The sequence below is a fragment of the Sminthopsis crassicaudata genome, chromosome 3 (assembly GCF_048593235.1).
Source record: "Sminthopsis crassicaudata isolate SCR6 chromosome 3, ASM4859323v1, whole genome shotgun sequence".
NCBI classification, from domain to species: domain Eukaryota; kingdom Metazoa; phylum Chordata; class Mammalia; order Dasyuromorphia; family Dasyuridae; genus Sminthopsis; species Sminthopsis crassicaudata.
This window is the reverse complement of record NC_133619.1, coordinates 623,269,645-623,295,629: the sequence shown is the minus strand read 5'-3', so window position 1 is coordinate 623,295,629 and position 25,985 is coordinate 623,269,645. Positions and strand designations below refer to the sequence as shown.

At 33.5% G+C, this 25,985-nt stretch overlaps 1 protein-coding gene across 6 annotated transcripts in view; it reads right to left on the bottom strand.

The window, feature by feature from the left end:
* The window catches only part of RERE (arginine-glutamic acid dipeptide repeats), a 528,280-nt gene that overhangs the window by 285,733 nt on the left and 216,562 nt on the right, over positions 1 to 25,985 (bottom strand). For 5 of the 6 annotated variants that reach the window (XM_074307767.1, XM_074307772.1, XM_074307768.1 and 2 more), the window contains 2 exons: positions 21,447 to 21,517; positions 5,660 to 5,785 (listed from right to left, as the gene is read on the bottom strand). In XM_074307767.1, the coding sequence (XP_074163868.1) occupies positions 5,660 to 5,785; positions 21,447 to 21,517 (197 nt within the window). The remainder of the gene's footprint in view (positions 1 to 5,659; positions 5,786 to 21,446; positions 21,518 to 25,985) is intronic. The other variant, XM_074307773.1, reaches the window with a different exon arrangement.

The following is a 25,985-nucleotide window of genomic DNA, read 5'->3' as shown; positions in this document are numbered from 1 at the left end:
AACTTATCAGCTCACCCAAATTTTGTTGACAAGAGGTCATATATTTATCCCTGGGGGAAGGACCTATTTCAATTCATTCATTGTATAGAGAAAGAAAATAAGATGTAAAAAGGTGAATTAGTTGCTAGGGCCACAGAGATAATTAGTAATCTTCACAATTAAGGAAAAAAAGAGGTCAGAATCGCAGAAATATCTGGAAAGTATTTCCTACCTAGCATCATATTTAACATAACGTGAGAGTAGGAATTCAATAACTTATTAATGAATTGGAAAGCCTCTTAAATCAATTCAGCTGTTATTTCTGAGATTTCCCCATAAATACCCTTAAAAAAATTAAATCTACCTTTAATAACCTTTAAAATGATCATGTTCTTCAAGGACCAGCAATCTAAAATTAACTGACAAAAATAGCAATATCTACAAAGAGTTCTGGGGAAATGGATGTTTTATAAAGCATGATATAGACACAATGAAAAACTCTGTTAGGAAAATGCCTCTAAGCTGCAGTATCTTTAACCACCCATTGCAGCACTGTTGTACATCGTCAGTCTGTGACAGATTCCTTAATGGTGGTCTTAAATACACAGATAGATCTGGTTAAAAATGGAAGTTGTAAGTAATCCAATTCAAATACAAGGAAATCTTATTCACCTAATGAACAGGAACACACAAACAGACACACACACACACACACACACACACACACACACACACACAAAGTGGACTATATTTTCTTATACTGAAGCCCATTCCTTTACACAGAAAATAAATCTTCATTTTAAAGCAGTTTCACAGGGCTGCCTATCTTCTACTTTGGAAGGAATTTTGGTTATACTGCCATGTAATTTATATTTCAACAACTTGGTATTGCAGACAGTTGAAGGCAGGGGGGTGGGGGGGTAGATAATTCTCGTTCCTGAATCCAAGAAAAATTTAAGGAATTATTTTTTAAGGTTTGTTGTGGTTTCCCCCCCCTTATCTGTCCTCTCACAAAACTTACTTCCAGGCTCAAGAACCTCTTTTCCAACCCCCCCAAGTAACAGCATTTAAAAGAAAACATTAAATTTAATGGGTTATTATAAATAAACAGAAAGTTCCCTTTACAGTATCAATATATAAAAACTGAAAAGTTTAAAATCTATAAAGTGAAATGTGTGAAAACATATGCTGGCATTAATGCAAATACTGAAACACCAATTTATACCTGAACATTGCCACTAAAACCTTAAATTATGATGAGATCAATACTACCCTATAAAAACTAAATTAACAAAAATAAATCTATTAAGGAAGACATCTGGTGTATTATAGCAAGAAACGTTAATGATATTGTTTGAAACCCTGTGATCAATTTTTTCGCCCAGCAGCTCTATCATTACACTGTATTAGATCTGTATGCCTGTGGAATTTATTAAATCTCTCCACTCAGTGGGGTCTCTCCACTCAGTGGGGTCTTTGCCAATTGGATCTGGTTCAGATCCTGCTAAAATGATATTGGCAGCACTCAGCGCCTTTAAAGAACAATCAATAAAGTTATATTTGTGCAGCTTTGTCTTGACTAGAGAACAAATTATGGTCTTATTCGAGAATCTCTTTCAAGCTCAAATACAATTGTCTGAGTAGATTGCTAATTACATTTAACTCTTCCGTAAAAATAGAAATATTGATAATCAAATATGAGGAGGCAGTCACATAGGATTAATACCAATATAATATAATGAGTAAAATTATAATCAGTGCAGCAAATACAAATGAGAGAACATGGAAATTGGAAAAGATAAATAAGTATACAATTTGAATTATTAGGATATATGAAAAAAATCATTTTATGAAAGATAGTTTTTTTCTCACGTGTAAGAAGTGGCTATTTGATAAGAATAGTAAATTTGTATGTTAACACTTATTAATACTTAATTTTGTCCCCCAAAGCAAGACAATATATATATATATACTAAAAATGAAACCATGTACAATTTCATCAGTAGATTTTTTTTTCCTTAATCCTCATTCTTAGAGAAGCTCTAAACTATAAGCATGCATCATAGCACTGAATTAAGTAAAAAACCAAAGAGCTACAAATAAATCATTAGTAGCTTTTAAATAGTAATTGTCCATATAGGCAAGAACTAAAGGAGTGAACACAAAACTGAAGGAGACAAAAACTGGCCCTTTTTGACACTTAATTAAAATTTCAGATTAAGATTAAGTGAGGGACTTTTTATTTTCTTAAAATCAGAATGTCAGAACTGAAAAGGACCTTTGATTCAATCCCATTATTTTACAAATTAGGAATTTTAAGCCCAGAGAACAATTTTAAGATGTTAACTCAATTAACCAGCAAAGCCAGCCAGAACAATAATTCAAGTATATTTTAATCGAATTGTTATCTAATAACTCCTAGTCTATTAAGTTCTATTCCCCCAATGAATGCTTGTTTACTTGCACTCTGTCAAAATTAGGAGGTTTTCATTTTCCCTGGCCTCTGTCATTCTAGTCCTGAGACAAGACTTCCATCTCTCTCCTTAAGGACCCAATGCACACCTTGTTGGCCCAAAGTGTAAACAGGTTTGGATCCCACTCTGCTAGCTCCCTTTTGGAAAACATACTATCTCTTCATTCTTTTGCTAGCAAACCCACAGAATTTATGATCTCCATTCACAATATTCCATTTTCCTCTTTTATTCTCCCCTCAATAACATGAATGATATTTCGATTTCTGGATCAAGGTTTGAAGTAAGTAAATGATGAAATCTGGGCAATGGAATGTGCACTAAATGATAGAAAAATATATTTACCTGGAATTTGGCAAATCTAATCAAGAAAGCTTTAAAATAATTGGAGAATGGGAAAGAAAAACTTACTACATATAATTGTATAGATACCTACAAGGTGTAAAGAAAAAAAGCAATTGAGACACCTAGTAATTTACAATGAAATACAGAAAAATGTCAGCAATGGAACTCAGATTCTGATGTTTTATATACACATAATCATAAAGTATGATCAATAAGCAAAGGGAATAGATAGCAATAGAGAGAATATATGACCATATTACAGTTCTAGAAGAGTATACTAGTAAGGAAATCTAGCAACCAGAAAGAGGAAGCGTTATGGAGAAAACTTGAGTAAAAATGAATGGGAGTAAATATTAGTTCCAAATGATACCTTCCTCTTTTTTTTTTTTTTTTTTTGGTTGTTGAGAAATAACAAACTGAAAAAGCTCAGTTTGTCAGCCAGAAACATATTACTTTTACTAAAATTTATAAGAAAAGGCACCATAAAAGGCTTTTTACTAAAAGATGAGTGCTGTATCAAAATCAAAAAATGGTAAACAAAAATCAATAAGCAAGTGAAAGGAAGCAATAATATTAAAGCTTCCTGGACAGAAAGGGGGGGGGGGAGTAGTTTGGGAAACAGATCACAAGCCTAGTGAAGAAGCATATAGTAATGGGGTTACTCTCGTAGGAAAGCTTTAAGTATCTTACCAAAAAATTGACAGTAGATAAAACAAGATTCTAGAACCAAGAGTCTTAGATTGGAATTCTGCCTCAGTAATCTAAAATTTTGTAACAAATGACAAGTCAATATATCTCATAGAGTCAATTTTCCCATATATATAAGGATAATAACTACATACCTTCTGTCTAAGTAAAAGAATTGTTTTAAGGAAAGTGTCTCACAAAGCTTAAAAGCATTATATAAATGGAAGTTCTAAGATTTTATTCTGACCCATATACAACTATCTCTAGTACTTGTTCTAACTTTTTAATTACGCCCTAAGAAGTTACAGTATGTGTATTATCTAATACACTTCTGTTGGAACTCTTTAAATAACAAGAGCATTTAATAATTTAATAATCTCTATCTCATTTTAATGATTATTTTTTTCTACTCCAAAAGGAAGAAACAAGGGGAAATGATTGTATGGAAACAACAAATGGTTGTACGGACATCAAAAGATGAATTGTTTGTTGAAACAGACACACAGAAAAGCAGTAAGGGAAGGGGGAGTCACCACAGAAATCATGATAATAGAAGCCAGAAAAGCTAGGTATCATCTGAAATGACGCTTACATCACAGGAGATAAAATTCAAAGGACTCAAAGCAAAGGCAAGAGGCAAAGGCTCTCGAATCCAAAAAGTACTGTCTGGCAATGTAGAATGGTGTAGAAAGAGCGCCAAACCTGGAATCAGGAGGAAATGGGTTCAATACCTGATTCTGACATTCTGTGAGCCTGGGGAGAGCACGCAGCCCCTCAGGGCCTCAATTGTTTTACATGAAAAATGAAGTGATTGGAGTCTACAGTCTTCTCCTATAGGTACAATGAATCTATGATACTATCAAGTTACGATAGTCAGGCCAAAGGGTCAGGAAACTTTGAAGAAAGAAATTCTGATGACATAAAAAGAAGTAATTCTGAAGAAGAAGGGAAAGGTACAGGACCCTTGGGATGGATGAAATGATGATAACTGGAAAAAAACAATAAGACAAAACGAAGGGCACAACTCAAAACTTTGCTTCTGTTTTCTAAATAACTTTGAAGCTAGAACAGATAGACCAAAATAAAAGGCTAATATGGATAGTGAATATTTTCTCTAAATCCTACTGTAATTAGGCATATGACAGATTTTAGCACTACACTAAATGTTTCATTATTTGATCACTGTTGCATAAACTTTATAGTGATTTTCCAATCAGATGATAAGCCAATTGAATGATGGAATTGTGTCTTAAAGCTTCCTAAATGAACCAAGAGCAAGAAAAATGTTTTCTAAATGTTATCAACGTAAAAAACAAAAACAACATATTACTTCCTAATACTGGACAATGAAGCAAAAGGGAGAAGAGAGAAAATGGGAGTTGGGAAGAGAAAACAATTCCTAATGTTTATGTGTAATACTTCTAATATTTGATTCTAAAACCTCAAGACTTTTACATACAGAATACATTTATAACAGGCTAGAAAAGAGACTACAATTCTGAATAGGCTCTATGATCCAGATCTGCAAAACTCATACTATCATTTGTTTTTAATCATAAGGTCACAAATTTAGAACTATGCAAGCCCTTAGATAAGACAAGTCAAATGCCCCGAATTTGCAACTGAGAAAAGGAAAAGAAGTGGCTTGCACAAAGACAGAGGTCCTCAATTCAATGATCATGACACTACACTAAACTAAAACAATCCAAAAAAAGTAGATTAATAGCTATTTCTCAGTCACAACAGTACAGTTCTTGTCAAGGTGGCTAGGAAGAAAGCACTGAGACTTATGTGCTATAGATCCAATGAGTCTAGCTAAAAGCACGCTTAGACTCCACACTTGGACTCAAACTTACCCCCATCTTTCCCCATTTCAGGTGCCAACCTTCATACTCGCTGCTGATTGCCAGCTCCTGCTCCTTGCAGCAGCCCAGCATGCTCTCTGCTGGTGCCATCATACCCCACCACCAAAACCCAAAAAGTCTGAAACGGTCCTAAAGGGGTAAGGCAATTCCCGTATTTTGTTTCCTCTGTGCATGTACTTTTTAAAAAACTCCATTAAAACCACATACAATACAGCACATTTCAAAGGGGGCTTTGGGGACAGGTAATACTCCTATTTTATACCCTATGGGATATAAAATACTGATAGCTTTTAAAAACGGGATTCTCCTTACCCCTACAGGCCCTCTCCCGGCTTCAGTAAGGTGATGTGGTGGCTGTGATGCCACCGGTAGAGAGCATGCTGGGGGGTCACACAGAGCAGGAGTTGGAGATCTGCAACAGGCCTGCGAGTTGTGAACCTAAAAAAGAAAAAAGTCTTAAGTTAACAGGCCCAATGCCCCTCTCATCCTGGTTGTTAGGGGCACTCAGCAGAAAAAAATTAAGATACTGACAATATTCTTATAACAGATTATCTTGGTACCTCTCATATATAACCATTTGTAAAGTTATATTAGTACCAATACTTCATTTAAGTGGCCTTTTTGAATTAATCAATTTTTTCCTATCATTTTCTTACAAACACAAATATATATCCTTGTCTTCCCACATGTTAATGAGCTTTTTGTCAATAGGCAGCATAGCATGTGACTCTCAAAAATAACCATACTATCTATGATCCAATATAAAAGCACAGATCAATGGAAGATCACCAATATATAAAATAACAAAAATGCTTTAAGAACACAAACTATAGAAATGACCTGTACATATAAACTAAGCATCCGGGACAAAACATACAGGAATATTCTAGACAACTGAAAAACAAAAGAAGGGCGCATGGTCAGGAAAATAAGGACAGTAGAAAAACAGAGGAGCCTTGACCCATCCCATCATTTCTCTGTAATTTTAGTTATAGTTTGTCAAGAATTAGAAATTTGGACTTTTTCAGAACAGAAGTGAGTACAAACGATAATGCTGTAAAAAATTACCCAGGCATATATTCTGTCACTAAGAGGCTAAGAAAGAAAGAAAGAAAGAAAGAAAGAAAGAAAGAAAGAAAGAAAGAAAGAAAGAAAGAGAGAGAGAGAGAGAGAGAGAGAGAGAGAGAGAGAGAGAGAGAGAGAGAGAGAGAGAGAGAAAGAAAGAAAGAAAGAAAGAAAGAAAGAAAGAAAGAAAGAAAGAAAGAAAGAAAGAAAGAAAGAAAGAAAGAAAGAAAGAAAGAAAGAAAGAAAGAAAGAAAGAAAGAAAGAAAGAAAGAAAGAAAGAAAGAAAGAAAGAAAGAAGCAAATTACTGGCATGTACCAGAAGACTATAATATATTCAAAATGTAACTAGCAAATAATTTTAATTGTATACAATTTCAACCAGAATCAAGTAATGAAGCTCCACTAAAACTATAACTCATGAAGGAAAAAAAAAAAAAAAAAAAGGGACTTTTTAAAACAAATCCAAAAGAGAGATTTCTATACATACTACCCACAAATGCTGACAGGTAAATTTAGCAACTAAAGTCCAGATTACAAAAACTAAAGTAAAATAAAATTTTATTATGATAATATAGCTGACTTGTCAGACTTATTTTTTTAAGGGACACACTAAGAAAGAATAAAATCTTTATAATTCACAAATGATGTATGGAACTGAATGTGAATATGCAGCATCCAATCAAATCCAAAATGTTCTGAGTAAAAGAGTTAGGTAACAGAATAGAATAAACAATTAAACATAATCCCAAAGGTATAGGAAATCAATTTAAAAATTAGGAGTTGTCAAATTATCACAAAAAATTTTTTTTATTTTATTTTTAGGCATACTTCAATCAATCAACTAAAAAGGGTTTTATTAAGAGTTTACTATGCGGCATGTCCAAGCACTGTGCTAGGAGTAACAAGAATGCAAAGAAAAATAAAAATAGTCCTTGCCCTCAAGATGCTCATATTCCAATAGAATTGCAACCAGTATATTGATACCTACATATAAAAGAAATAATTAGAGTGGTTGAAAGGTCATTTCTGAGGGGAATGCATTAGGGTTGAGAAGAATGGGAAAGGCCTCCAGTAGAATGCAGCATTCACACAAACTTAAAAGGAAGCCAGGAAAAAATGAGAAATAGGTAAAAGGATTGAAATAATGTATTTTATACAATTTTTCTAAGTGGAAAAATATTTTAAATGTACTAGAAGCTTGAAAGCTACTGTGAGTCACTTTGGAAAGCAAGTAGTCTCTCAGAATTAATCTTTTTGAGAATTCTAGTTATAGACTACTTAATATTTAAAAAAAAAAAAGGCAGGTTATAATAACACAATCTTACATCAGAGATTTATAAGTTGAAAAAAAAAAAAAAAGAGAGAGAGAACTTCCTGTTGGTCATTCACCAATGCCTTCTAAAACAGTACAAAAAATATAATAAACAATGTAAGTCAAAATGATGAAATTCAACAAAAAGAAGACCCTAGCTATCAAAGAAAGATACAATATTGCTGCATATTCTATGAATACAAGGAAGTAAATTACTTTTCAAAAAAAAATTTTACTTAAAACCAAAAGAATTGTCAAGTTAACTTTTAAAAGATTCAATTAAGCAGAACACTTCATTCCAGCATTCTGGTTAATTGAAATGAAGTTCATTAGGTGATTTATTGAGAAATGATTTATCTATATTTAAACATAGACAAAGAAAACACAATTAAGTAAAGATTCAGCAGCACTGCTAAAATCAGGTCAATAAGTACATCAACTGCCTTGTCACTCTTGATTTACAAAATCTTTCCTAAACGTTTATGCTGCAAGACCATGTACTGATTATGGGTATACAACCACATCATTTACAGACTACCTGTAATCCTAAATTGCTAATCTTTTCATTAGCTACTGCAAGTTATAAAAATGGATCAGTATTGGAGCAAGGCACTTTTCAAAAGTAATGTTTGGCATGATTTTTTTTTTTAAAGAAGAAAAAAAAAAGAACAACCATCAGAGCTTTCTACTCTGATACAGAAACAAGTTTGGATGTTTTCCAAATGTTAATGAAATAATTAGATTTTTTTTCCCATAACAAAAATGTCATAGCATTTCAAAACAATTATATTGTGTGAAAAAATAAAATACTGTATATCAGAGCAATAATGAATTATTAATATTTAAATCCTATTTGTGTTTTTGCAAGATGGGCAACAGTAAGGGAAAACTGTCAGGAAGCAGCATCTAAGAGTAAAAAAAAAAAAAAAATTAGATCAAAGCCTTTTAATCTCTTATACCCTGGAATCAATATTTTTCTTTGCTCCAGTCATCACCTGATTAATCACCCCCCATTTTCAGGCCACTGTCCTTCAATAAAGCATCACTGTACACCAATGAAGATATTAAAAAAAAATATACATACATACATACATTATATACCAACAGCAAATGCTTCCTCTCAAAGGAAAAATATTAATAATAAATTTCCTTGAGTGACTATTTTTATCATGATCTGAGACTGAAGGATTTCACTATACTCTTTTCACACAGAACTCAAGAAATTATAAACAATTCTCATATTATTGAAGTGGGATAAAACAAGCATATTCTACTGCTCCTCGGTGCCGAAGGTCCTTTCTAAATACTGCTAGTCAAGGGAATGTTATTTTAACTGTTGTAAATTAGAAAATAGTATCACCTTCTCTGACTTTAAAATATACTGTCTACAAGATTTCCTATCAAGTACAAAAATAAATAAATAAATAAAAGGAAAGCAAACGATAATTATATTATTGTTTAGAAGATGGATTAGGTAATGGGATTCCCATCAAACCCAGGATTTGGCTTGGCTTGGGTAAACCAAAACAAGTCCTTTAAGCCCTCAAAATTTCAATCATTTCTCTATGTCTCAAGTACACAGAAGGTGCTGACCTCTTTTCAAAATAGGATCCTCATCAAGAAGCTCTTGGAACAAGGAAATCACAGGTCATGTCCCTAGCCAGTTCCTATGTGATCCAAAAGTTAATAATTGATGTTGGAGCACCCCAAATCAAAAAAGCACATAGTGAAACAAAACTCTCAAAAGAGACAGGCTTATATAATACCAATTATTATTTGTGGGAAAAGTCCCACAGGAGAAAAACAAGGGACAGATTGCAGTAATATTATGTTCTTTCCATATTTTCATTCAGTCTTCTAAAGTAAGAAGATTAATGCTATTTGTCAAATAGGTCAATCATCATTGCAAGCCTTGAAATAGAATTTTTTCCAAACTATCATGACTATTTTGTAATATTCTTAGTACAATCAATTCTCAATTATCAACATTAGTGACAAGGGTGAGCAGCTTCTGTGATAGAACAATGGACGAATTAATTAAAGAGTATTTCAGTTAGAAAGCCAAAATAGAAATTGAGAGAATTCCAATGAAATAAAGAGAATTCTGATTTACTGTATAAGAATTTTTTAATGAAGTACACATGAGAGCTAGGGGCAGAAGAAAGTCGCATTAAGAAAAATGAGGTATCTAGAAGTTAAAGCACATTACTCACAACTCATGCAAGAAGAGCATAAAAATATATAAAACTGGAAAAGGAGGTAGGGCACTCATTAAGTACAAATGAAGAGTCACAATGTAGGTCTATGGGTGAAGGATAAGAAAGCATCAACAATCAAGGACAAGACTAAGGCTGCAAATTTGGGCAACAGGAAAGAAGTGGTTGCCTTGACAGGGATCTCTTGATAGGGACATTTGGAAAAGGGGCTCCGACAGACAAAAGAATAAGATTCAAGACAATCCCAGGGTCTAAGTGCTACAAGTTTCTTCACAGGCTTCAATTGTCTGAGCTGTTGCTATGTCTGGTGGCAAGCAGAAGCCCAAAATTTTATAAGAAAAAGTAAGACTGATATCCCATAATCATTCCAATCTAGCTCTCAATGTGATCTTATCAAAGCCAAGACATGCTAGGAATCCTAAAAGATAGCTTTTTAACTAAGTGAAATAAGAGTTATACAATAGAAAGAGCAATGTTCCAGTCTCCAGCCTTACTGTCCATGCAAATCAGGCTACTTTTTCATTTAAAGATATTAAAAATATCTTTGAGGCCGAAATGGTTTAAGGGGACTAAGATTCAGACAAGAGAGGCAGCTAGGTGGCGCAGTGTATAATAGAGCACCAGCCCTGAATTCAGGAGGACCCGAGTTCAAATGTGGTCTAAAACACTTAACACTTCCTAGCTGTGTGACCCTGGGCAAGTCACTTAACCCCAGCCTCAGGGGAAAAAAAAAAGATCAGACTAAGTTATGAACGTCAAGATGATGACCAAAGACCAGCAACACGAGTAACAATGGGAAACTTCTGAAGTGAACCAGTGTTCAAAACCCGAATTATTATACTTAAGACTCTAAATCGGGTTGGATTTGAAGAACAAGTTGGTACTTGATTTACACCTAATATCAACTGAAATCAGAAGTGAGTAAAACAATCAAGTCAAAAAAAGTTTCACAACACAACTTTAAATAGAAGCCCTGATGAAGTCCAACCTGTCTTGTAAAACACCTAAATGCAATTATAACTGTTCTTAAGTATACCTAATATTTTTCTTCTCAAGAAGGTAATTTTGGGGGTGCTATCTTTTATTTGGATGCAATCCATATAGAGTCACAGGTGGTGAAGGTTCAAATAGCTCAACTCTTTCATGAGCAGGAATTTACTCTTCAACAGTCTCCACTTGAAGACTTCCAAAGATTTGCTAGATTATTCTTCAGCTTAAATCTTGAGATACCTCCCATATTCTCAAATTAGGTTCCTTTCCTTTATGTGGTTCTATGAGAGAAAAAAAATTGTTGTTTTTCCCTCAGTTCTTAATAAGAATAACTAAGGGAGCAAAGAAATGGGACAGTATGGGTAGATTTTAGGCCCTGAGGTCAGGAGGACTTAAGAGTTCAAATCTGCCCTCAGACTCTACACTTTCTAATGATGTGACTCTGGGTAAGTCATTTAAGCCCAACAAGCTTGCCAATGAATGAATGAATGAAAATGACTAAGAACATCTCCTATTAAAGAAATTAAAAGATGGAATAGGATAATTACATCTGAAGAAAAAACAGTTCATTAACTAGGGAAGGAAAAGGAAAGGAATGGAAAATTATTAAATACCTACTACCTTAGGAAATGTACTAATCTAATTTCAAGTTGTTATCAGACCCAGTTTACTGATGAGAAAATTGAGGCAAAAGGGAGGTAAAGTAGTTTGACCAGGACCATACAGCTATTAAGTGTATGAGGCTATATTTGAAACTGTTGTCCCTACTATAAACCCATACTCTTGGTGTTACAAGAAACACCACAGAAACTACTAGAAAAATCCCCTTTCTGAAAACAGAATCTCTCACTATATTAGGAAGCTCATAGTCGTCTAATAAAGCAAACAACATATTTAAGGCAAAAATTAAAATACAATTTTTTGTGTAATTGGAAAGCAAAGGGGAAACCTGTAAGAGAAGCACATAGCAAAAACTTCCTTCCTAGCAGCTTTCTTCATTTAAGATAGGCTAATGGGATTCTATGACAAGTTGTTTCCCCAACAACAGTAAATTATAAACATCTTAAGAGGCAATGACTATATTTGAAGTAAATTTATTTCAAAGCAGCAAAAGTCATCCCAAATAGTGTGAAAGTGACTTCTCACTTTTTAATTGTGTTCCATATAAGCCTCTCAAGCCCTACTTACCACATTAATCTTGACAGACCCTTAGGCAAGACACTTTAACTCTCCAGGTTGGAGCTTCCTCCAGTGTAAAATCAAAGGGTTGAGAGGTTGGACCAAATTACCTCTAAGAATCCTTTCCAGCTTTAAATCTATAATATGACTGAAATAGCTGAAAAACTCTTTACTACTTTCCAAAATAGTCAAAAATAATTTAATGAAAAGGTTAGAAGAAATCTGTTTTAACAAAGGAAAATAATTACTATTAAACCCTAGTTGACTGATCAATTACTCCAACATGCTTCTAAAGTTTTTCCCATTTCAAGTCTCCAATCTTCCTTCTCTAATCACCAAAGTAACTATCCTAAAAGCACAGATATGACTCATGACTCTGTTCAATAAATGCTAGTCTCTTTATTGCCTCTAGGATAAAATAGAAACTCATCTTATTGGCACTGAAAGTCCTTAGCAACCAGTTCAAATCTATTATTGTCCTCCCCACATTATATATATATATATATATATATATATATATATATATAGTACCAGCAAACTTGTGCTACTTCCAGACTTTCCCAAAAACTACCATCCTTAGGCAACTTCTCCTTCTTTAAAGTTTTCACACTATTCATAGTCAGTGTCTAATCAATATTGCTGGAAAAGAAAAGGTGAATAAGACTCCAGTGATCTATAAGACTTGATGGTATATTAGATATGTGGGGTGAGTTTATGAGAGAAAGGCAGGGACTGCACAGAGAGGTTGTGAGCTTAAACAAATTGGGAGATAGATGATGGAGCTAAAGATGCCAATAACCTCTATTTTGGAAATTAGCCAATTGTCATCAGCATAATGAAATCTTTGCCTTTTCATTTGGAAATAGTCTAAACTTGAAAATTCTTTGAAGACACTAGTTTGCAACACCAATATATGCAAATTTCATTGCTTCTGCACTTTCTCAATGCAACTCATCATAGTCTCTCCTTTCTCAATTAGTTCAGTATCAGCCTCACAATCTCCCTCTCAACCTCAACTTTTGTTTTCACATTAGAGGACTTCAAACACCCTAACTTTTTAGTCTCTAAATTACTCATTTTTACCCCACTGCTGCCTAATACTAAAATCTTGTCTAGATTAATATTCTTTCTCCTCTGCATCTACAACAGTGCTTTGTACAGGTTCTTCCTTCTACCTGTCAGTCTCTGAATTTTCATGTCCACTGTCCACGAGTTTCAAACTCCCAAAGGTTGGTCAAGCAAGTTTTTTTTTTTTCAAACCTTTATATTACTATATTTGGTGATCTAATCAGTTTTTCTAGTTCATTTATCATTTGTGTAATATAATTCCCAGGTATATATCCATCCCTAATCTCTTTCCTGTTCTCCACTCTTAAGTCATTGACTGCCTTTTGGATATTTCCAAATGGATATCTCATAAGCATCTCAAACTCAAAATATCTAAATTATACTCATAGTCTTTCAACCCCAAAGCTCTCTCTCTTAATGAACTTCCTTTTTACTAGTGAGAGAACCATCATCTATCTTCCAATTCATTCAAGCTCACAACCCCTCTCCAAGCAATCCTTTTTTCTCATAAACTCACCCTACATATCCAATGTATCATCAAGTCTTATTTCTACCTTCACTCACTCCATCCTCACTTAAGTAAGAGTTGGGATCTTTATCACTTGTCACATGGACAAGCTTACTTAATACTAATGTCATTGTCTTGGTCCAGCCATAATTCTCTCCCCACATCAATTCATTGTCCACACAGCATCCATACAATTTATATTTCTAAGGGATAACCCATTCTTTTTTTTTTTAATGAACTTCAATAGATCACTATTATTACCTCTAGGATCAAATAGAAACTTTTTTTTTTAAACATTTTTACCTCTTTACAAAACAGCTCCTCTTTTTCCATGATCATTGCATATCCTTCTCCTCCACAAACACCATTTAACTAAACTGCTCTATTTGCAGTTCCTTATACCCAATCCTCCAGATACCATTCTCTCAATGTGCTGCCTACTATGCTTTAATTCTCATCATCCCTGGTTTTCTTCAAGATTCAGCTCAAATGCCAACAACCACAAGAGGGTCTTCTTGCGGCTTTCTCCTTTCAAATTCATTCTATTTACCTTGCATCTATGTTCGTGGTGCTTATAAAAATGTGTCATCTCCTCCAGGACCCAGTTCACTCCTTAAGGACCGATTCTTTGCTGCTTTTTTGCAACCCAAGAGATTAGCACCTAGCCTGTGACACAAGAGGCTTTTATTAAACATCTGTTGAGTTCTGAGGGTTCCTCCCACATGATATTTCCCAGCCTGCATGAAATGAACTCCCTCTTCAGCTCAGGCTTTTGGGATCTAGAGTGTTCTTCTGGCCAAGATGAAATATCACTAACCTCTCTTAAAGCTTTCCCCTCCCTTTACACAGACTTATCTTACATATATTTACATATGCAGATATTATTTCTTCCAATGAGCTATAAGATTCTCGTTGGACTGTCTTTTTCTAGCATATGGTAGGCACTTCTAAAAATTTTTTCTAGATTAAAATTAATAATTACATGGATTTTGTAACCTCATAATACTAAATGTAATATAGTCAATAAATTGCTACTCATGCAACATACTGTTTGTTGGAGGTACTCCATCATTCCATTGTAAGTTGAGAGGAAAAACACTATTAAAAGATTCAGGCTCAAAGACTAATTAAAAAGCTGGGGAAATGTTCTTAGCAAACCAATATGAAAAGCATTATTTAAAAAAAAAAAAAAAAAAAAAAAAGCAGATTCCAATAATATTCTAAGAAAAGAGAAATAAGTAAAAAAAAGTCAAAAATGTGCTGGAGTCAATGGAAACTGACTGAGTTTCAGTATTAGCATTTATATCTCAAAAAATTATCAGATAATACAAATAAAGGAAGCATCTAAAGTTTTGTTGGATGGCCTAGACTCAAAGTGAAGAAGAAAATGTTAACAAAGATTCATTTTAAAGGTAGATTAAGGGCACATACTCCTTTATTCACTCCTCTCCACAGCCAGTAAGTAGTTAAACATCTTCCAGCAAAGCAGATTAGAACCCATTCTAAAACTTTACCTCCTGCTCATAATTAAAACCCAATTCTTTACAGAGGACACAGTTTTCTACAGTTCTAAGAAAGGGTAGTTTGAACCATTCATTTTAACTCAAAGGAAAATAGAATTGTTTCATTTTCTAAAGTAGTACTCAGTTTCTTGAGAGTTTTAAAAGAAAAGGACTGTTTCATTCAACTTTTTATCAACTTACAATGAGAAACAGTAGGTTGCATAGAGATACTCAATAATCAAATGTTAATTTAATGAATAGCTTAATTCCTTCTTCATGTCCTAATGTTACTGATATTCTTGGGGACTAAAAAAAATGACAGTGATGACCCTAAATATATGTAAAATTGACCAGACTGCTTAATCCACCAATCTGTCACCATTTTTCTCACCTTAAGCCAAAGTTTCACTCATACTTCATTAATTGGACATTTCATTTTATACATGATGAACTCACTCCTTCCTGTTTTCTTCCTTCATACAACAGAATTCAAAGCCTTCAATCACAAGGATTTGTCTGCTCTTCCCTTTCTGTAAGATGCTAACTACTAAAGTTTTTAAAACTCTAAGTAATATCAATGAATTCTCCCCTTCACTCACACTCAATGAAATCTATACTTTTATACTTCCATCCAACTGGCTCTACTATCTTGGGTAATATCTCTTGGAATCTATTTCAATAATTATTTCTGAAGTATTATTTGTCACTTGGTAACTACATGCTCTTGGTCACAACTTTTATCAAAAGAGTGTGAATAGATCAGAAGAAACTGACTATCACACTTAGGAAGCAAATACTTTTCCTAATGACAATAAGTTTAGGAATGTTTTCATAAACAAAGAAAAATAAACCATTATCAATGTGTTAACTGTATGTTCAATTTAGAATGTAAACTAAACTGGAGAATGCCTCAGCTACCCCTTACAAACTATCATTTTCTCTTTTTATTCCTATCTATGAGTAAGAACTGTCATTTTACATGAATTCAATTCCTTTGCTCCACAAGTACAGGATAACTGTCTTCATACCAGAACTACCAGTAACATGGTTAGGTTAACATTGTGAAATGAGTGAACACCATAATGCTCCTGAAGGACAAGGATAGAGAAGGCAGCTTCTCACCCTTAATTCAAAGACCTATCTCCCATGTGACCTTTTCCATTCAATTACTATTTTACTCAACATAGATTCAGTGTTCATTATCAACACTTGCAATTGCTTCATCAAATAGCCTAAGACCAGCAACTCCAAAACAAGGCACTCAATTCCATGACCCTGTCCAGATTCCCTGAGCCTCACACACTACACTTCTTGTCAAAAGGGTCTCTCAGGGAGCAAATCTTATTATCTCTTATGTCATCCTATAACTCATATGCATCAGAATACTAATCAAATGATAAATAATAATACTCTGACTAATATTTTTCATTGTTAATCCCTGAGATTCAGTCATCAGTTACCTAGTCCAAAATAAATGGAAAAAAATAAATACCTAACAACAATTTCCCCTCTAATCTATTTTTTATTCCACTGTCTAGCTTTTAAAGAAATTCACAATCAGGCATAAGTCTACATTTCCAGATATGTGCAAGGTAATTTCCTCCACAAGCTCTATAGTTGAGCTCTGAGACATTCCATCTGCCATTTCTGGGCATTTATACAGGATGTCTCAAATACTTGATATATATTCTCTTCTCATGGATTAGATTCCCTGTCTTCCTTCAAATATTAACTTTTATAAGAAACTAGCGAACATTAGGCCAATTTTATAAAAACTTTAGAAAAGGGATTTCAGAAATTAAACATGTATTACAAGCTTATGTACACTAGGAACTGTGATAGAGACAGGAGAGCTAAAGACAAAAAAGTATGAAACTCTTCCTACTCTAGGGTAGGATGCTCTTAGAATATGGACATTGACAATTAAAGGGAATTTCTGATGGAAGGGCACTAGAATGGAAACAGTTCTTTCTAAAGTTACCAATAATCTCTTAAACACCAAATCTAATAATTTCTTTACCACATGATCTTTCTTAATTTCTCTACAACATTTGATACTCTTTATCCCTTTACCTCCTGGACTCTCTCCTTTCTGAGTTTCCTTAACATTATTTTCTTGCTCTCTTGTTGCCTTTGTCATGTGACCTCTCTGTAATCTCTTTTACTGGACTTTCATCTCTCACATTCAGCTATCTCCGCATATAATAGTAATGGCTCTCTGTCCTTGGCTCCAGGTTCACCTGACTAACTGATTACTAAATGTTTTGAATTAGATATTTGAATTAGATATTCCACAACATGTCAAACGTTTCCAAAACAAAACTCATTATCATTCATCAAAACAAACCACAATTCTGAATTTTGCCTACTGAAAGCAGCAACATTTCTCTTAGTGTGCAGTGAAGGGAATGCTAGGCCTAGAAACAGCAGGAACTTAATTCAACTAACGCCACGGACACCTACTTATTCTGTGAAATCACCCGACCTCTGTTGTTCTCAATTTCTTCATCTATAACATGGGATTGATAACAATTCATACCTCCCAGGTAAGCATCACATAAGATAATTTTTCTCAAGTGCTTAGCACATAGTAGACACTATAAAAAACATTAGTTATTTTTAGTATTATAATTATTATATTTGACTCTTACTATGAATAAGTCAAATCACTTCGCAAATATTCTCATTTCAATTTCCATAACAGCTCTCAAATTCATAGAATCCTCTCTAGTAATGATGCTTATTTTAGGCCCCATCACCTCTTGCCTACATTACTTCAGTTCTTTCCAATTAAGCATTGTTCCCCTCCAATCTATTCTACATATAGTTAACAAAGTAATTCCCCAAAACACTGGTCAGACCACACAACGTCTCTATTCCATAAACTCAAATGACTCTTCATATTCTATAAGATAAAATATGAACTTTTTTGTTTAACATTCAAAGCTCCTCAAAAGCAATTCCTACTTTTCCAATTTTCATATATGTAATGCTCTTCAGTGAACAAGAGTCAGCAATAATATAGTCTATGTGTTGATTTATACAAAGGCCACACATTTATCCATATCAATACCTTTGCACTAGCTAGCCCCCAATGCCTAGAATGCCCTCCTTCTACATCCACTGCATCGAATCCCTAGTTACTTCCTAAACTTGATTCAAGTACTAATTCTCTCAGCTTCTAGTGCCCACTCTCCCAAAATTATCTGTGATGCCATACATGAATACACACACACACACACACACACACACACACACACACACACACACACAATTTTATCTCTCAATGTTTTTATAGACTCAGTGATTGGCACATAGTAAGACATTAAATCTCAAAAATGTTTTTAGAATCTTCCCTTAGTAAACTTCTTATGGGCCAAAGTACTATATTTCCTTCTTACTATTATGTAATAGGAACCCCCTCTCCAAAAAAGCATTATACAATTTTGAGTATGATACAAATTCAATTAGGACTGAATAATTTGTGTATGTGTGTATGCATGCCATCTCATATTCTGAAAAGTTCTATTTAAAAAATCCTATGTTACATAGGAACACAAAAGCATTTCAAAATATTAAGGAAGGGAAACATTTAGATAAATCAAATAATCAAGGTCATTAATTAACAAAAAGAGGCAGGAAGAAAATAGTTCTCATATTTAAAGGCATTAATTATATTCTTATTTAGCCTCCTTTCATGCACATGCACACACATACATATCCTCCAAATTTTCTCAACCCACAGCAAACTGAGATTGAGACATACCACAAGACCATTAGTATAATAGTCAATAGCAGACCTGTTACTTCTCCAAAATTCACCAACACAAAGATATCTTTAAATCTTAGATTTCATATATTAAAAATCAGAGGGGGGAGGGGAGCTAGGTGGCACAGTGGAAAGAGCACCAGCCCTGAAATCAGGAGGACCTGAGTTCAAATTTGATCTCAGACACTTGCTAGCTGTGTGACTCTGGGCAAGTCACTTAACCCCATTGCCTCAGCAAACAACCAAAAAAATAAAAAATAATAAAATAAAAATAAAAATCAGAAAAGGTGACTAGTGACAGATGTGAACTGATGCCTAATTTTCAATTTATGGCCTTTTGTTCATTTGTCAGTTATCTTTTAAATTGTTTCCAAAGCTAAATGGGCATACAATTAAGAGCTCTTTATTCTAGATTTTGAAAATGTATCCAAGGTAGCTAATTTTCAGCTAGAAATGCGTATCTTTTAACCAGCATTATAAAAAGCTTAATTCTAATTCTGAGGAGAGATTCACAAATGTGTCGCTAACCCACTTCTGCATTATAACTAAAAAGATAATGTGCTTAATTAGCCAATGACATTTCAAAGCTGTTAATTTTTTTTTTCTCTACTCGATACCTTTTGCTGATGGCAAAGCCAAATTGCAATTTAGAGAAAAAAAAAAAAAAATTTAACCCAAGAGAATCATTGTGAATCTTCTTCAATACAGCCTTGCCTAAACCACCTCCTGACCCAAGTGAAAACTAGAATAAATCTGCCTTAGCAAGTCCAATAATAACTCCTCTCTAAAATCTTCATACATCAACCATAACCTTATTGAGGGGAAAAAAACTCATTTGTAATATGAACTGTTTCAGAAAAGATTCCCTTAATGCTCATAAGAACCAAAATAAAGAAAACAAAACCAAGAAGTGATTTCTTTCCCAAGCAGAAATCAGCACATTTTTGCTGCTCTTATACAGTCAAAGTATGTGATTAATGCAGGACTAAAAATAACAACATAAGAAACAGCACTGAGAATAAAAAAGGTATCAAAACAGTTCATCCCTTGCTCCAAAAACTGATTCTGTAGCCAGCTTTAATGTGTTCCACTAGATCAAGGCTGGCAACAGACTCTTCCACTTTTATTGCTGTTAATACCCAGAGCAATTACTGGAGCTCAGCAGCAACTTCTTGCTTAGAATGGCAACGATCATATTGTAATCTGGCATTTCATGGGGGATTCCATTCAAACATGAAGGCACCTGCTAATGGGCAGAAACTGTACAAATGGGGCTTAACGTATTAGTGGAAACTGGTAGATAAAAAAAGAATCATTAAAAATTTATTCCATACTAAAGCTTTTTTCAGTAGTGATACTGACTTAGTTTAGTGGACTAAGATACACATATATAAAAAGAACATGGAAACAGCAAACAGGAAAAAAATTCCAAAAGAAAACTCTCCAAAAATTAAGATGAATACTTGTGTTCTCAAAGTTTAAGGCCGCAAGAGAAATGTTGCTGGGAAAGAAAGATATTGTCAATAATAAACTATTAAAAAAAGAAAAGAAAAGAAACTCATTTCTACATATAAATATTAAAATTTTTTAAGCATTTAAAACAAAAGAGGGCATAGAACTAAAGTGAAACCTTACTACAGAAAACCAAAGATAAGAGAGAAAAAGGCTGCCCACCCAAGAAAAAGTTGTTTAGCTATATACTAGATACAGAAATTATTCATTTGGTGGGACATTCCTCTCATTCTTCCCAATTTTGATATTCCTCTCATTAAAAAAAAAAAAAAAAAGCGCTTAAATTGTTTTTATTAACTATTTTGCAATTTTTAGATGACTACTGATCAATCTTCAATATTGTCATTACTGGAATTCATACTATCTAAAATTCATAATCAAAACTGGAACATAGGAGTTCTTTCTGCTTCACAAAATAAGGTTGAAGAACTGAAGCAGTGCTATTTGCTATTCTGAGAATATTAATATTCCATGTGTTCTTATATCATGTTTCTAAAAACAGTCCCAAAGATTATAATTTTAATAATCATGAATCCTCTAGAAATAGAATTCCATAAGGAAAATTAATTCCAAAAATCCCTAACAACTTCTAGTTACCTATTATGGATCTATTATTTAAAACTAGTCTAGGGCCCATTCATATTTTGTTACTATAACAATCTATCAGACATTTTATATATTCAATTTATTTCAGGATCTAGAGAATGGCAAAGAAAAGAAATTTAGAAATTCAGTATAATGCTAAAAATGTGATCATAAGAAGAAAACTTTAAAAAGCAAAAAGCTCAGTAAATGCTGAAGCCCAATGGTAAAGTGCATTACGAAATTACCTCAGTTCTCAACCAATATGCAATCAGTATACAGAGCTTATAACAGATTACAATAAGTAAAAGGAAGCAACTGGAGAATGAGTTAAACTACAAAAGAAAATGTAGAAGGAATGGAATGAAATAAAGAACATAGGAAAACAATGCTTACCAGTTTGAAGTCTTGAATGCTACAGATGAAATATGGTGTATTTGGCCTTCGACTCTCAATATACACACAGTCTTTAAGAGAAAAAGAAATTTAAAAAAATGTAATTTGTTACTAGGACAATAAAGTTCTCATTAAAGCCACTGAATAAGCAAAGCACACACATATAAATAATATCTGGGAATAAATGTTAAAAATAACCTGCAACTTTAGAAATAATTCAAGAAAATGTCAAAGGACAATTTTCTTAGAGGTAACAGAATTGTACAAATATATCATAGCAATCCTTTTAAGAGATCTTATAATAAAATCCAGGGAAATGACTGAATAAAGTACACAAACTATATACATTTGGGCCAAAGCCAAAACACTATTCTTCTTTCTCTAGGTTAAAATTAAAAGCAGCAACTGTAACTATTCTGACCATTTAAAGAAGAGAAATAATCTGCTTAAATTTTTAAAAGTATTAGTGTAATCTGAATAGGCATTCTGTTAAGAAATAAAAATGCAAACAAGGTCCTATTGAGCTTAATCAAAAGGATAACTGGTATTAAAACAAAGGAAGGAAATAAAATACATTGCAATCTCTTGTAATTTCTTATTAAAACTTAAAAGTATTCATATGTTCTTTTCTAATTTTAAAGAAAAACAAGGCAACCTTTTACATCTAAAAAGAAATAAACTATATGGGCTTTTCCACAGAGAAGAGAGCACTTTCTCAAATTACATTTGACATGGCAGAGGTAGGGTAATTATTTCTGCAGTTTACAACAACTAGACTCTGAAAAATTGCATTAAAATAGTTTCTACTATATTATGAATAGCCTCAGAATAAATATAACAAAAGTAATGGCTTAAAAGCAACAAACAACTCCACTTTAAAACATAACCACAGCTGCTTTTTAATGATAAAGCTCCCAGGGAAAAGCTATGAACTAGTTAGTGTGAAACTATGTCATCCCAAGAGTAAAGCAAATATTCTGCTGTTAACCTCCTCACCCTTTTCACTCATAACACCAATTACCTGAGTGAACTAATGCTCATATATTCTTCTCGTCACTCTTCCTGAACTTTCTTAGCAGGTGCATCTTATAACAATTCAGGTGCTAAACAAGACAATCAAGTCCCTCATATATATTTATCATACTAGACAACAAGTGCCAAGTGGAAGAAAGAATCTATTTAAATATCTTCGACCCAGATGAATGTACTTTAAATATTAAGTAACAGTAGTAAGTGGCAGATTAGTAAAGATAAGAATGATGAAATTATACTATTCCAAAAGCCTCCTAAAGGATCTCCTGTTAAGTTCTGTTGTCTCCAGAAACTGCTGATCGCTCTCTGGGAGGAAATCTGCTGTCTCAACTCAAACTCTCGGCCAGATTCTTCTTCCTGTAGATCTGCTGCCAACTCTGACCTAGAGTAGACTCCCCTTCTCCTTCAGAGTGCCACCCTCTTTTATACTCCCAGAGAATGGGCGTGGGATAACGAAAGGGCTTGTGGGAAGATTACTTCTACCAATGAACGTGCTCCTTTTAAACATTAAGCTCCTCCCCAGAAATTCAAAGGGGTAAAACTCCCCTTAAAGACTGGAACTCAAGAATTGTTAAGTACTGATTTAGCACTTAGTAAGAACCTAACAATCTCCCAACTTTAATTCACTCCGCTCTTCAATGCTTTCGCGAAAAAATTTGCAGATTTAAATACCTAAAGCACAGATCTGCAAATATCTCTTCTCTTCCTCAAAAAAGTTGTAGTGGCTGCTTTATGCCTCAAGATTAAGTACATTCCCTCTGCTTGAGACTGAAAGGCCTACACAAACTGATCCTTCTAAATGGACTTCTCCAGGCTAACTAAACATTAATCCCATTCATGTATTCAATGTTGCAATGGATCTGCTCTGTGGTTTCTCAAATGAAATATTACATCACTCAATTCTCCTCCTTTTTATAAACTATTCCCCATATGTGGAGAAAACTTATCCAGTCTTTCAACATTGAACAGCTTACCCTCCTTCAAACTAATAACCCACTTTCCCCTTGGTACATTAGAACATTCTTAATGGCCAAGCTACTGAAACAATCTCAATGCTAACCTCCATTTAGCTAAATACCTAGTGTTATATGTTATCATTTAATCATTTCAGTCATGTCCAACTCCTCATGACTCCTCCTGGAGGACTTTGCTGACAAAGATACTAGACTTGATTGCCATTTCCATTTCTAGCTCAATTTATAGATGAGGAACTAAGACAAACAGGGAGAAGTGTTTTACTGAGGGTCACATAACTAGCAGGTAGTTGAAGCTGAAAGTGAATTCATTCAAGTCTTACTAATTCCATGCCCAATGCTCTATCCACTTAAGTTTTCTAGCTTCCAACATATAATGTACGTATTCTGGACTTAAGTGAGTAGTACATCTTTCATCCATTCTAAATTGTAAACTCTAAGACAAAGATTATTTCATTTTTATATTATTATAGCTAGGTGCTTAATAAGTACCTCACGATACTATCAGGATAATTTTTTTTTTCCATTTTGTTCCTTGCACATTGAAGGTGACTGATAAGTTCTAATAATTGCTCATATTAACAAAATCATTAAGCATTCCTCGACAGCAAGTAAAAAATTATTTATCCCCCATATTGCTCATAGAGCACTTTTCTCAATTTATTATTCTGAAAAAGAACATAAAAACACAAGCATTTCATTATACAGTCAAAAAGATGATTGTATATGAAATTATGAATCTCTAAAACAAATAGCTTAATTTTAATATAACAAATTCCACATATTATTCTCTTAACTCTCCTATTCTTGCTTCAGAACTTCCTTCTGCTCCCTTCTGTGGATTTCTTACCAAATTTTAACTTTCCTCTTTTTTAAAAGCAGGCACTATTGCTAACTTGGCACAGCCTCCAAATCTTTCTGAAATTTAGCTCTTAAAAAAAAAAAAGAAATTCTTTTCATCAAAATGTAAAGTGAAGTAAAAAATGAATGCAGGTAATGAAAAGTCTGAAAATGTATGACTTGATATACCTTGATAAATGATCCCTCAAATCAGAAGGTAGATAAAATACTTCAACATAAAATCTTAAGAAATATGGCTGTTCATTACACTGCTCAAGTCATTCAAAGTTGTTTTTCTAAGGAGCACTACATGACAATTACACTCTCCCTCTTCCACCTCATCTAGATATTGAAATCACTGAATATTCAGGGTTGAGGGACCTCCACACTACCTTTTTACCAATCAAGGAAATTGCTACTATAGGACTTCCAAGGTCCCCACTCTGAATGTTTATCCAACCCTTCCAGAGTTTGCTTTTCAGGGGAATCTCTTCCATTCTTGCTTCCAATAAGTCACAATTTGTGTATCTTACGTATATCTGCTGAACCATTTAATGAAACAAATGTTGGATTTACTAAGAAATCCCCAATCTTTATTCAGTTTGAGTCAATTGCTGAAGGAAGTAGTTAAAGTTGGATAATCTGTCTACATTCAATCTTGCAGGTCTGAAGCTTGTCCACATGTCTAATTCTCACTTTTAGATGGTGGGCTCTTTGAGAAGAAGAAAAATAGACATCTCATAAACTAATAAATTTAATGATAGCAATGAAACATGCTCCCAAAGCCAGCATGCCAAAACATCTTTATTACTTCATTCAATTAATTACTAAAATCACAAAAGTTCAATTAAATCTTCAATGAACTTATATAACATCATCTATAAATAATGAATTTCAAGATTCTTACTCGATTTTCCACAAAATATACCTATTTCTTAGTACTGCAGCAATATTTCTGTATGATCCATTAGCTGTTTCTCATATGATCCTTGGATTAGTTTTAAAAAGGATTAATTATGTCTAATTTTATAGAATTCTATGAAATACAAAATTTCTATGCAGTTTTATACAAAAAAATTGCAAGAATTGATATAAAACTTTAAAGTTTATAAAGTACTTGATTTGATCCTCAACAATCCAAGCAGAAAAGGTACTTATTGTAATCCCCATTTTACAAATCAAGGAAAAATAGGTAAAAAGCGGTTAAATTGATCAGTGTGACAGAGAAAGTGTTTATGGCAGAATTTGAATTCAGGTTTCCCAATTCCGGTGCAGTTATACAATACGCCATCTAGTTTTTCAACACATAATGAACTACACAAAACATGCCAGATTATACTTAATAGGATATACACAAAGGAAAAGAAAGCCTTACATTAACTGAAAAAGAATCAAGCTAGTACATGAATGTAATGGAATATTGTCATCACAATAAACCACTGTTGTGAAGAAGTGAAGGAAGTACAGAACAACTATTTGGAAGGCAAGGAAAAGAAAGGAAATTCAGGAAAATAATTTTAGAACAAGATTCTAAAGATGTAAATATAAAGAATAACCAATTAAGCTGAAAGTTGAACAATTATAATGATTAATAGGGAAAAAAATGTATTTTTCTTCCTTCTTTATGGGAGGTGGAGGAGAAGATGAGACAGACAGAGGGACTTTGGGTAGGGAACATTGAAAAGAAATTCAA